We start from the raw sequence: 14,116 nt of genomic DNA on the forward strand, positions 1-14,116 counted from the left end.
AAATTTTGTTTACAAGAATAATAAAAAACAAAGAGTGCCCCCCCTCATAAAAAAAACAAGTAGGCCTCCCCCTTTAGAAAATATATGCTGTCCATAATTCCATTCAAGAAATGGATTGGAAAGTAGTATATTATTTGGGCTATGAATAGTGGGTCATATGCTTAGTTAAAAAAAAAGTCCTAATCCATATTAAAAGTGAGGAATCTGAAAAGGCAATAACAAGAAGTCAACAGATCACTTCTTCCATTCTTCCCTCTTCTTACAATCAGAAAACAAAACATCACTCCATATTTCCATTATCATTACAACTTAGAAGATAGCAAGTAGTCTTTGGTCTTCCATTATCGTCCTTCTTTCTTCTTTCTTTTGTAAGTTATTTATTTTATTTGTTTTTATGAATAATTTATATATTTATTTATTTATTTATCTAGTTTATAATATTATAATAATAATTTACGTTTTTGAAAAAAATTGAAAATGATAATCATGTAATTATAATGTTATCCTTGTATTGTTTTTAATTTTTTTCTCATTATTAATTATTTGTGACATTGATATTACTAATTTGCAAAAAATAAAATAAATTGAGTTTAGTTAAGTTGAATAATATTTATCTTATTATCTATGTAAATTCTTAATTGTAGAAATTTAGTGGAATCATGAGCAAGATGAAAACAATAGATATTTTTTTCAAAAAGACTAGCCAGAAGAGTGAAAATATTTCTAATGTTGTTACATCAACAGCAACCTCTTCAATACTTGAGGCATCAAACATGAATACTTTAGCTCCTCAACAAGATAGTTCAAAGTCAAAGCGCCTACGACTTAATCCTGAACAAATGAAAATATGTCATTTGGTAAGAGATCCAGAAATTCGACCAATGATTTGGAAGTTTCATCCAAGTAAAAGAGATAAAATTTGTCAAGCTTATCTTAAAGCTGGACCAAATCAACCAATACTTGATAAGTATCCATTCTCGAGCGATACAAGTCATCGTCGTCGTTTTCAAGCTTCTTGGTTTGAATTATATCCTTCATGGTTAGAGTATTTTATTGAAGATGATGTTGTGTATTGTTTACCATGCTACCTATTTGCTATGGAATCTTCAATCTATACAGGTTCAAATGCTTTCATTGAAAATGGCTTCAGGAATTGGAAGAAGGTAAATAGTGGAAAAGATTGTCCTCTTTTGAATCACATTGGCAAAGGCCCCCAATTCGTTCCATCATAGGGCAACGAAATCATGTGATGATTGATGAAGCAATCACAACATGTTGATACACTTATGAAATGACAAACATCAGAGAAAATTGAGAATAATCGACGTAGACTTGGAGCATCTATTGATTGTATTAGATGGTTGACTTTTCAAGGTTGCACTTATAGAGGCCATGATGAAAGCTCGAGTTCGGATAATCGAGGTAACTTTATTGAATTGTTAAAGTTTTTGGGTTCTTACTATAGTAGTGTTTAGAGGCTTGTTTTGGAAAATGCTCCTAGATTTGCTAAATATACTTCAAGTGATATTCAGAAAGAAATTCTACATGTTCTTGCTACAATGGTAAGAAACTCAATTAGAAAGGATATTAGAGATGCCAAATTTTGTATTATCATTGATGAAGCTTGTGATGAATCTAAAAAAGAGCAAATGGCTATTGTTTTAAGATTTGTTGATGTGGATGGTTTTGTTCGTGAACGCTTCTTTGATTTTGTACATGTTAGTGATACTAGTGCCTTGACTTTGAAAAAAGAGTTGGTGTCTGTGCTTTCTATTTATAATCTCCAAATTGAAAATATTCGAGGTCAGGGGTATGATGGTGCTAGCAATATAAGAGGAGTATGGAATGGTTTACAAGCCTTATTTCTCAATGATTGCCGACAAGCATATTATGTCTATTGTTTTGCTCATAGATTGTAGTTAGCACTGGTGGCTGCTTCAAGGGAAGTACTTCAAATTCATGAGTTTTTCACACAATTGACTGCTATTGTAAATATTGTTGGTACATCTTGCAAACGACATGATCAACTACAAGAAGCTCAAGAAATTAAAAATGCAAAATTGATTGCTAATGATGAGCTAGAAACAGGTCAAGGTGCAAATCAAATGGGCACTTTACAAAGAGCTGGAGATACAAGATGGAGTTCTCACTTTCATTCTGTTTGTAGCTTGATAAGAATGTTTACAGTTACTCATACCATTCTTAATAACATTACTGATGATGGTACAACTTCTGCTCAAAGAGGTGAGGCTTATGGTGTCAACAAAGTGTTATCCTCGTTTGAATTTATTTTTTCGTTACATTTGATGAAGGAAATTATGGGAATTACTAAGATTTTGTGCCAAGCATTACAACAAAAATCTCAAGATATTTTGAATGCAATGCATGTTGTTTCCACATCAAAACTACTTCTTCAAAAATTGAGGGATAATGGTTGGTGCAATTTACTTGAGATTGTTAAGAAGTTTTGTGAGAAACATGAAATTGACATCCCTGATATGAGTACACAATACACGGTTAGAAGAGGTCGATCTCGTTAACCAAAGATAATAATCGAGCATCATTATCGAGTAGATGTGTTTTTGGCAGCAATTGACTCTCAAATTCAAGAGTTAAATAGTAGATTCAATGAGGAAACCATGGAGCTTTTGACTTTAAGTACTTCTTTGGACCCTAAAGACAATTTTAAGTTGTTTAATATTCAGAATATATGCAAGTTAGCTGAAAAGTTTTATCCTTCAGATTTTTCTGATCATGAAAGGATTCTTTTGAATGCTCAATTGCACATTATGCATTTGATATACCGAATCATCTAAAAGATGTTGGGACACTTTCTGAGTTATGTCAAAGATTGAAAGAAACAGAAAAATCAAGAACTTATCATTTGGTTGATAGACTAATTCGCAATGTCTTGACTCTTCCAGTATCTACAGCAACAACAGAAAGAGCTTTCTCGGCAATGAAAATTGTTAAAATAAGGCTTCGGAGTAAAATGGCAGACGAATTTCTTACAGATAATTTAGTCATTTATATTGAAAAAGAAATTGCAGCTACTTTCAGTATAGATTCAATAATAGATGACTTTGAATCAAGGAAAAAACGTTGAGCTCAATTGTGTATGTAAGTTGCAAATTTTAATTTATTTCAGCTCTAATAATATTGTTACTAATTTTTTTGTTGCATAAGTTATGGTTGTGATTTAAATTATTTATATGAAGGTTGAAGCATAATACATTTTTTTTAATAATTTTGCAGGAAACGTCTAAAAAAGGAATTGAATAGTATTGGAAGATTCTAAAAACAAGTATGTAACAACTTATATTTACAATATTTGAAATTAGTTTTGAGATATTTGTATTTAATTATTTTAATATACAATATGTTCGATTTGAGGTGGAAAATTTTATTGATTCTCAAAGATCTTACTGTTACTATTTAAATCTTCACTTATCATTTGTGGGATAAACATAGTTGTTGCTGCATTATTGACTAATTTTTGTTATTTTTCTAACGAAACATGCAATTCTTAATCAAATGCACAATAAGAGAGAGAGAGAGAGAGAGAGAGAGAGAGAGAGAGAGAGAGAGACTTTTTAAAATAAAGAGGAGAGCATTTGCGCTCTTAATTTTAAGTTTGATTACTGTCGGATTTAGTGTCTCCAAACCGCAAAATTTTGTTAAAATGGCTTACCGTCGGATTTTACCAACTGTAAATCCGACGCTAAAGTTTGCGCCTATTCCCTCCCATTTCCTGCCAAGTATTGCCCACGAATTTACTGTCAAAAAGTTAATCCGTCGGTAACTATTTGACGTAACGAATTCTATCACAAAACCCTCCATAAATCCGTCAGTAAATTTGATGCTAACTCAAGACGCTAAATTCAACGATAAATATGACGGTACTCGGCATATTTCTTGTAGTGTTAGGGAGAATCCATACGGTCCCTCTCACCATTGAGTTCTTCTGTTGTTGCATCAGCAACTCAATTATCCTCTGGACCTCGGCTCCGAGTGCAGCATTCTTGGATAACAACTCAGCCTGAAAGGGAGGTGGTTGCTCATGTTCATCAGTCATGCTTGGAGATATCTGCAAAATAAAATAGCCATGGAAAATAATATGCGGGGTAATACTAAAGTGGGTGCTAAATGTTCCGACATGGAATGACAATCCACCCTATAACTCATCTGTGTGAAAGGGATGAGTGTTCCGTTCTTCTCCTACTAGACGAGCTATGCTTTAGTCTTCTAGAAACTTGGATCGAACGTGGTACCTACAAAAAAGACTCTAACATTCAAGTCAATAGCCTTTCCAAATCTTAAAAGAATAAAAATAGTGATATGTTTTTCTCTCATCCTTTTTCCACTACCTAACACCTAGTATTTATGGTCCTCTTTTTATTAAGTTCATGAGCCACCTTCTGTCTGTGTGGTTATTGTATATTCGTGAACGTAGGAGATATATTTGTTTTTTAAATTGGATCTGTTATCCGAACGTTTGGCTTATTCTCTCGAGATATAACAAGTAGTTTTCGATTTATTGGCATTTAGATTAACGTGAATATTTATATAGACCTTTTTTTGTCTTGTGCTAATTTTTTTAGGGGGAATAACAAAAACTAAATTTTAAATTTTTTAGTTAGAGAAGTTTTAATATTATATCATAAAATTATTTATTACAAAAATTTAAATTGAAAGAAAGAGATACACTAATTATTATAGCTCTAATAAAATTTTATTCAAATATCCAAGCTCAAATTCGGAATCTTAGCTTGTAATCATTTCTTTCTTGGTTGGTTTTGTTATTTGATTAGAAACTAACTGGCAAAGTCTTTTACACGTTCATTATAACACATAAATTAATCTATCTATGTATATATCTATTAATATCTATTAATCTATTAATATCTATTAATAGGAGAATAGTAATAGGTTAGTTGCTTGACAAGTGGTAGTTTGTATAATCGACAAGTAGAGTTTCATATAATAGACATGTGCCACAACATTAAAAATTAATAAAATATAAAATAATACAAATTCAAAAAGTTCTGTGAACAAAGTGTTGGGCGGAAATTTTAATTGAATTCAAATTCAAAATGTTTTGAAATCACTTTAAAACTATTGATTCTCTCTCTTATCTTATATGTGTTTGTATGTTCACATGTTTCTTCCAGAAATTTAAAAAACGAGAAGGCAAAAATTTTTAGAAAACGGGAAGAGAAGATGAGAGAGAAATACATTTCTCAATAGGAAGGAATAGATGGCACCGGTAGGAAAAGACTTTTTCGGCAACATCATAGAGAAAAGAGGGTTAAGGGAGAGAGAGAAAGATAGAACGAAGCAGAATGATGACAGAGGTCACGCCGCTGTTGGATCTGCAGAACAGCTTCCATCGCAGAACGGTATCTTAGCCGCTCCTTTGCCGCCACCGCCAGCGGATCCTGCGAATGCAACTTGACTACTTGCCGATCGCTCAGTTACGTTAATTATAGTAATCCTCAGGATGGTTAGTTCTTTGTCTTGCACTCAATTTGTTTCATTGGAAATGCTAATTGAAATTGAATATGGCTTTTCGTGTTAATATCTTCCCCGTGAATGGGTTAGCTGTGAAAATTATTTTTGTAGATAGTGGAAATTGTTTTGTTTTTTGTAAATGACAATCATCTTGCTTTAATAAATTATTTTTATTCTGAAGTTCAATTGTATTTTTTGGAGCAAAAATATTTCAATGGCTGGTGATGAGAACTATCTTCCTTAGTTACTATAGTTTTTCTGTGTTTGTGTATCTGATTTTCATTTTCTGTATTAGTTTTAGATCCATTATAGCTGCACAACTTATGGTAAAGCATGGAGGGCAAAGTAAAGATGGTAAATTCGGAAATAACGATGTTGAAACTAGGATCTAATACTGTGGAGTTTTCAATTAATGAGGTGTATCTCATGCATTATTATTGTCCTTTTCTTTTCTAGCTTTAGTTTTTTCATTCATAACATCAGAGTCTAAAGCATTGTATCATTAGAATGCATAACATCTCTTGACCTAGGTGGATTTGTTGGACCTATCAAAAAAGTAGAAGCTTGCATTCTTCTTGAATCTTGAATTTGTATAATGCAATAGTAATCCATGATGTGATAACATGTCATTAGAATAGAGTATATATAGTCTCTCATCAACTATATTTTTTATCCTCCCTGATTTTTCCAAATGCATGGATCCAGAGACCAGAGGGGTAAAGCAAAAAAGGGAAAGATAGTTATTAGTGGGAAGATTCAGTTCTAACAGGTAACATTTAGTTTCTATTGGAGAGAATGGAGAATGGGAGATAGTAATAAACACTTAAAATTTTCACTATTTTAAGTAAACTTTATTTCTCTAAGGCTTCTAAAAAGCATACATTATCATTGGTCTGTTTTTTACACTTATTAATCAATGAATCTTTTTTACATAAATTGTCTTATTAAGATCAAGATATGATCTTTTGTTCCAATAGTCCTTAAACAGGACCAAAGAAATATCTTATCAAATGACCTTTATATTGATACATTTCTCTTGAATGGCACTAAAAAAATAAGTTTATCCGATTCGTGCTAATTCCAAATCAATTAAGAACTGAGACTCTTCTGTTGTAATTTGCTTACAACTTACAACTAGGAAAATGCAGGGTTATTTTATAGGAAGCAAGTGCTTAGTACAGGATTCCCACAAGATGCAAAATTTATAACTCAATTTCCCAAGGTTAGTTCTTAATGTCTATTTTGTTATGTCTAACGTTTATTGTCTTTTCACTTGATTTTATTATTTGCTAAATTTCATTATTTTCTAGAAATGAAGTACGAGAATCCTTTTTTCGTTGCAGTTGGGAGAGCGTCTGGCGAAAAAAAAAAAGAAAAGAAAAGATAGTGGCAGATGCTCCAGAGCTATTTTTGTTGAGCAATGGTGATGAAAAACCACAATTCAGAGGCGTCGATGGTTGTTGATGCAGCGGAGACGAAGAATAGTGGCAGCGATGAGTTGTGAGTTGTGTTGCTCCCGTCATTAAAGAAGGAGCAGCTAGCGGCAAGTTGACTTTACCGATGAAGAGAACGCAGAGATTTGAGATCCTGTCATTCACCGTGTTATGGAGGTAATTTACTTTTAAAGGATAGAATAATCACACAAATGAAACTTATGAGATGTTTCTTTGAGCATTAAACTTCATCGAAAGATTGGATTTCATAGATTTGAAAAACAAGAACACATTTCTTGAAAGGATATCATATGTGAATGATTCTCAGAAGAAGGGTTTGATTTAAAAGGATATCATGTGTGTATGATTCTATTTTTATTTTTAATTTTTTTACTTTTTAATTTCTTTAAATTTGTTTTCAAATTCATTTTGTGCTTCTTAATAGAATAGGAAAAGTGAAACCTGATATACTACTCGATGGAGTGAGGGTAGTAATTTTAAGTAAAGAAAATCCTATTAGTGGAGAAAACATTGGAGAAAAGACATTGTTTGGCATTGAACCTTTGTTTGTTGAAGAGATTGCTTTTGTGGTAAGTTCATTACTTTTTTAAATCAACAATGTGTGAGCTTCTTTTTCAATTCTTTGAATATTGATACATCAAAAATTTCATTTTTATCATTGTATAATTTCTATAGGTTGCGAATACTCAGATGTTACATATTCAATTCATGGAAAGTGTTTCTTTGAAAGATCTAGCATTTTTTAAGTTCCTCCATTTCTTTATCTAGAACATATTGGTAATGTATCGAAAGTAATGGTGGCAAATCGCAAGATTATTTTAAAGAGGTATTATTCAAGGCAGATTGGAAGATTATTTTTAAAGAAGTACTATTCAAGTTTTCTTCTGAACTATGAATATTGAAAGGGTTAGAATGATTTCATTATGATCTCTATTTAAAATTAGATGTATCCTATAAAGATAATTGCATTACAATTTACTCTTCAAAGTGAGGATCACAAAGTGGTATTCCCCGTACTCTCAAAAGAAAACATCTAAGAAAGACACTTACCTTAAAGAATTTTTTTTATTTCCTCTGCACTACACCACTTCAGTTTATGAATGTAAATATGTAATATCAGGATCTTAATTTAAAAGAATTAAAAAAAGAATCTCCAACTAAGTAGTTCTTTTTTTCCTTTATACATATATGCATATGCAATGAATTAATTACATATTGGTGTTTGCAAAGAATCAGCTATTAATAGGTTTTTGCAAAGTTATCATAAAGCATTCTAATAAGCAATAATATTGGTATTTCTTTAAGGTCCTTGAATGATTTTCTTTAATAAGCATTCCATGCTTTGTTCTATCTGTGTGTAATTCTAAAATAATTATTGAAAAGTTTGACTAAAGGAAACTCATACACGTTCCTGTTGTTCAATCTAAAATTTCGATTTAATAGCTTCTTTTTTATATATTTATACATGGTAGGAGGTGCGCGAAATTAGAATTCACACAACTGAACCGGCAAGTGTACCGGGTCGTCCAAGTAATACCTTAGGTGAGTGAGGCTTGATCTCACGAGGATTGCCAGATTGAGCAAGTTGTGGTTATCCTGCAGATCTTAGTCAGGTGAATAGAAAGTTGATTGTTGTTGTTGTAGGCGCATAAACAAAACAATAATGAAAGCGATAAAGAATTGACGTAGAAACAATGGTAAGAAATCAGTTAAGGCCTCGGAGATGCTTGTTCTTTCGGATTGATACTTCTTACTGACTACTTTAACAATGAGTGATTCATTTAATGGTAAGGCCGTAAGTGATTAAGCCAGGGGTAGTGGTCATTAGTCTCCTCTGATCCAAACCAAATGCCCGAATAGGTCAGTCAATTTGGACGAAGGTGAAGCTCACGCAGTTCAATCTCTGATGATCCTACTCAAAATGTCACAGACAAGGTCGGATCTTCCGGATCAGAGAATGAAGCTTTATGATTCTAGCCTTAACGCCACAGGGACCTCAATTACCCATGACTAACGAGATTTCATGTCACGTATCCCAATTAGCCCAAATATCTTGTTGGAACCTGTGATGTACTCTCAAGCTGTAGCTCAATACTATCCAGATCAGGACTCGTAAGAACTCATGTATAATAAGGGCTCATACTCTTGTTCCACCCCATATTCATAAAGATGAAGAACGACACTACATCATAGAATGGAATCAAACATATATTAAAGTAGAAAAGTAAAAATATATATCCATTGGAATGAGCAGAGCTCCTATCCTTAACCGAGGAGGTTTAGCCGCTCATATTTTACAAAAGATAAAGTGAAATAAGTTTTGAGAAGCTGAAGATCCTAAACATGGGTGATCTTCGCCTATATATACTAATCTAGTAATTAAAAATTACAAAAATGAAATAAACTAAGCAGAAAGGTGCGAAAATCCACTTTTGGGCCCACTTGGTGAGTGTTTGGGCTGAGCTGGTGTTTAGCTTGGAAGAGTGGGCGTAGAACGCCCACTAGGGAGTGCCCACGCTACTTCCTTGCTCCCTTGGTGGCATTGAACACCAGTTTTGGGCGTTCAACACTGGCCTTAGTCCTTTTGGAGCGTTGAACGCCAGAAAGGGCGTAAGTTGGGCGTTCAACGCCCATTTTAGGTAGTCATTTCCAAAGAAAGGTATAGACTATTATATATTGCTGAAAAGCTCTGGAAGTTAGCTTTCTAACATCATTAAGAGCACGTTAATTGGACCTCTGTAGTTCAAGAAATGCTCATTGGAATACACGGAGGTCAGGATTTGACAACATCTGCTATCCTTTCTTTGCCTCTAAATAAGACTTTGCCAAATCTTGCCATTTTCATCCAAAAATTACCTAAAATCATAATAAAAAGACAAAAACTCAAAGTAACATCCAAAAGGTGAATTTTGCACTAAAACCTAGTAAAACATAGTAAAACTTGATAAAATGTAACTGAAAACACTAAGAAAATGATACGAAAAAGGGTATAAAATATCCACTCATCAGTAGGGTTGTGGGAACTTCATGATGATTTGGAAAAGGCTTTGTCTTTGTTTGAACAAGTGATTTAGTGTATTTGTTGTTGTTTACCATTTTTGTTGTTGGGTGCAGTCCCATATTCAAAGATGTATTTGACAAGTATATAGGCTAATTGATCAACAAGTGTTCAGTTTAAATATATGACAAGTGTCCAGTTTTGATATCAAAATATTCAGATGATGTTTATTGAGCGGGAAGTTTCAACAAAAAAAATTTTTGAATTTCAAATCTATGGTTTCAATATCTCTTTTGCCCATATTTGTTTCTTTCTTAGTTCAATTCTTAGCTCACAAGTCATAGTAGAATCGGAGCGTGTTCCTTAATTTTGACTCAGTAGTTGATTCGATCCTTCTTACTCTCACTCGCTCGCGATGTCTTTGAACTCCAATTTTGGTGCATACATTCGAGTCATGGTTTTTCAATAGTTTTAAAATATTATTAAGTGTTAGAAATTCTAGCTGCGTAATAAACATATAATAGCTGCATGTTTTTGGATGAATGATTTGCCTTATATGTTGTGATTTTCACTTGAAAATTCTTACATGACACTATGGTGCACGAAATTGTGATTGTTCATTCCCTGGCAACGGCTCCAAAAACTTGGTATGCACGTTCATAATCTCAATTCTTTTTCACAACTTCGCACAACTAACCAGCAAGTGCACTGGGTCGTCTAAGTAATAAACCTTATGTGAGTAAAGGGTCGATCCCACGGAGATTGTCGGCTTGAAGCAAGCTATGGTCATCTTGTAAATATCAGTCAGGCAGATTCAAATGGTAATGAGGTTTTGATAATTAAAATATAAATAAAATATAAAATAAGATAGAAATACTTATGTAATTTATTGGTGAAAATTTCAGATAAGCGTATGGAGATGCTTTGCTCCTTCTGAATCTCTGCTTTCCTACTGCCTTCATTCAATCATTCGTACTCCTTTCCATGGAAGACTGTATGTTGGGGGATCACCGTTGTCAATGGCTACCGTCCGTCCTCTCAGTGAAAATGGTCCAAATGCGCTGTCACCGCACGGCTAATCATCTGTCGGTTCTCGATCATGTTGGAATAGGATCCATTGATCCTTTTGCGACTGTCACTACGCCCAACACTCGCGAGTTTGAAGCTCGTCACAGTAATCCCTTCCCAAATCCTACTCGGAATACCACAGACAAAGTTTAGAATTTTCGGATCTCAGGAATGATCGCCAATAATTCTAGCTTATACCACGAAGACTCCGATCTTTCAGAATGGAGGCTAAGAGATACACGCTCAAGCTATTGCAGATAGAACGGAAGTGGTTGTCAGGTACGCGTTCATAGATGAGAATGATGATGAGTGTCACGGATCATCACATTCATCAGGTTGAAGTGCGAGTGAATATCTTGGAATAAGAATAAGCTTGAATTGAATAGAAAAACAATAGTACTTTGCATTAATTCATGAGGAACAGCAGAGCTCAACACCTTAATCTATGGGGTGTAGAAACTCCACCGTTGAAAATACATAAGTGATAATGGTGTTCATTGGCTTTGGCCCCAGAGGGGGAACCAGAATAACCAAGACCTCGGTCTGAGGACTAAACGTCCAAAGATATAAAATAAATCACTAAAAGTAGTTTTTATACTAAACTAGTAGCTAGAGTTACAGAAAATAAGTAAATGATGCAGAAATCCATTTCCGGGGCCCACTTGGTGTGTGTTTGGGCTAAGCATTGAGATTTACACGTGTAGAGACTTCTCTTGGAGTTAAACGCCAGGTTGCAGCCTGTTTGTGGCGTTTAACTCTGGGTTGTGACCTGTTTCTAGCGTTTAACTTCAGAATAGGGCAGGAAGTTGGCATTTGAACGCCAGTTTGCGTCGTCGAAACTCAGGAAAAGTATGGAATATTATATATTGCTGGAAATCCCTGGATGTCTACTTTCCAACGCAATTGAGAGCGCGCCAATTGGGTTTCTGTAGCTCCAGAAAATCCATTTCGATGCAGGGAGGTCAGAATCCAACAGCATCTGCAGTCCTTTTTCAGCCTCTAAATCAGATTTTTGCTCGGGTCCTTCAATTTCAACCAGAAAATACCTGAAATTACAGAAAAATACACAAACTCATAGTAAAGTCCAGAAATGTAAATTTTGCATAAAAACTAATAAAAACATAGTAAAACTAATTAAATTATACTAAAAACTACTTAAAAACAATGCCAAAAAGCGTATAAATTATCCGTTCATCACAACACCAAACTTAAATTTTTGCTTGTCCCTAAGCAACTGAAAATCAAATAGGATTAAAAGAAGAGAATATACTATAAATTCCAAAATATCAATGAAACTTAGCTCCAATTAGATGAGCAGGACAAGTAGCTTTTTGCCTCTGAACAGTTTTGGCATCTCACTTTATCCTTTGGAGTTCAGAATGATTGGCATCTATAAGAACTTAGAATTCAGATAGTGTTATTGATTCTCCTAGTTCAGTATGTTGATTCTTGAAGACAGCTACTTTATGAGTCTTGGCCGTGGCCCTAAGCACTTTATTTTCCAGTATTACCACCGGATACATAAATGCCACAGACACATAACTGGGTAAACATTTTCAGATTGTGACTCAGCTTTGCTAGAGTCTATAATTAGAGGTGTCCAGGGTTCTAAAGCACACTCTTTTTGCTTTGGATCACGACTTTAACCGCTCAGTCTCAAGCTTTTTACTTGACACCTTCACACCACAAGCACATGGTTAGGGACAGCTTGGTTTAGTCGCTTAGGCCAGGATTTTATTCCTTGGGGCCCTCCTATCCATTAATTCTCAAAGCCTTGGATCCTTTCTTACCCTTGCCTTTTATTTTAAAGGGTTACTGGCTTTTTGCTCTTGCCTTTTGGTTTAAAGAGCTATTGGCTTTTTCTGCTTGCTTTTTCTTTTTCTTTCTATTTTTTTTCTTTTATTTCCGCCATTTTTTTTCGCAAGCCTTGTTATTCACTGCTTTTTCTTGCTTCAAGAATCAATTTTATGATTTTTCAGATTATCAAATAATATTTCTTCTTTTTCATCATTCTTTTAAGAGCCAACAATTTTAACATTCATAAACAACAAATTCAAAAGACATATGCACTGTTCAAGCATTCATTCAGAAAACAAAAAGTATTGCCACCACATCAAAATAATTAAACTAATTTCAAGGATGAATTCGAAATCATGTACTTCTTGTTCTTTTGTGATTAAAAATATTTTTCATTTAAGAAAGATGATGGATTCATAGGACATTCATAGCTTTAAGACATAGACACTTAGACACTAGTGATCATGTAATAAGACACAAACATAAATAAAACATAAAGCATAATTTTCAAAAAACAGAAAGATAAGAGCAAGGAGATTAAGGAATGGGTCCACCTTAGTGATGGTGGCGTCTTCTTCTTCTTGAAGAACCAATGATGCTCTTGAGCTCCTCTATGTCTCTTCCTTGCCTTTGTTGCTCCTCCCTCATGGTTCTTTGGTCTTCTCTAATTTCATGGAGGAGGATGGAATGCTTTTGGTGCTCCACCCTTAGTTGTCCCATGTTGGAACTTAATTCTCCTAGGGAGGTGTTAATTTGCTCCCAATAATTTTGTGGAGGAAAGTGCATCCCTTGAGGTATCTCAGGGATTTCATGATGAGGAATTTCCTCATGCTCTTGTTGAGGTCCATAAGTGGGCTCTCTTGTTTGCTCCATCCTTTTCTTAGTGATGGGCTTGTGAGATGAATCTCTCCTTCTCCTATGACTCGGAGGTGGAAGCAATTGCCTTCCCTTTCCTCTTTCTAGAGGTTTCTCCGGCCTTAGGTGTCATTAATGGTTATGGAAAAAAAAAGCAATGCTTTTACCACACAAAACTTAGAAGGTTTGCTCGTCCTCGAGCAAAAGAAGAAAGAAAGGAGGAGAAGAATAAGAGATGGAGGAGATGGAGGTGTGTGAATGGTTCGGCCAAGGGAGGGTTTTAGGTGGTTATGATGTGTGAAAAGGAAGGAGTGATGGTTTGAATTTGAGTGGGTGGGTGTAGGTGGGTTGTATGATGGGTAAGGGTAATGGAGGTGATTGGTGAAGGGTATTTAGGGAAGAGTGTTATGAAAAGGTGGGAGAGAGAGAGAGA

At 34.3% G+C, this 14,116-nt stretch overlaps 1 protein-coding gene across 1 annotated transcript; it reads left to right on the plus strand.

Moving 5' to 3' along the window:
* On the plus strand, positions 774 to 3,106 carry LOC107610266. Its single transcript, XM_016312337.1, has 5 exons — positions 774 to 1,163; positions 1,375 to 1,422; positions 1,533 to 1,718; positions 1,920 to 2,516; positions 2,762 to 3,106. Exons 1-5 carry the CDS (start codon positions 774 to 776, stop codon positions 3,104 to 3,106), a joined length of 1,566 nt encoding a protein of 521 aa, XP_016167823.1.

This window comes from Arachis ipaensis, chromosome B01, assembly GCF_000816755.2.
Source record: "Arachis ipaensis cultivar K30076 chromosome B01, Araip1.1, whole genome shotgun sequence".
NCBI lineage: Eukaryota > Viridiplantae > Streptophyta > Magnoliopsida > Fabales > Fabaceae > Arachis > Arachis ipaensis.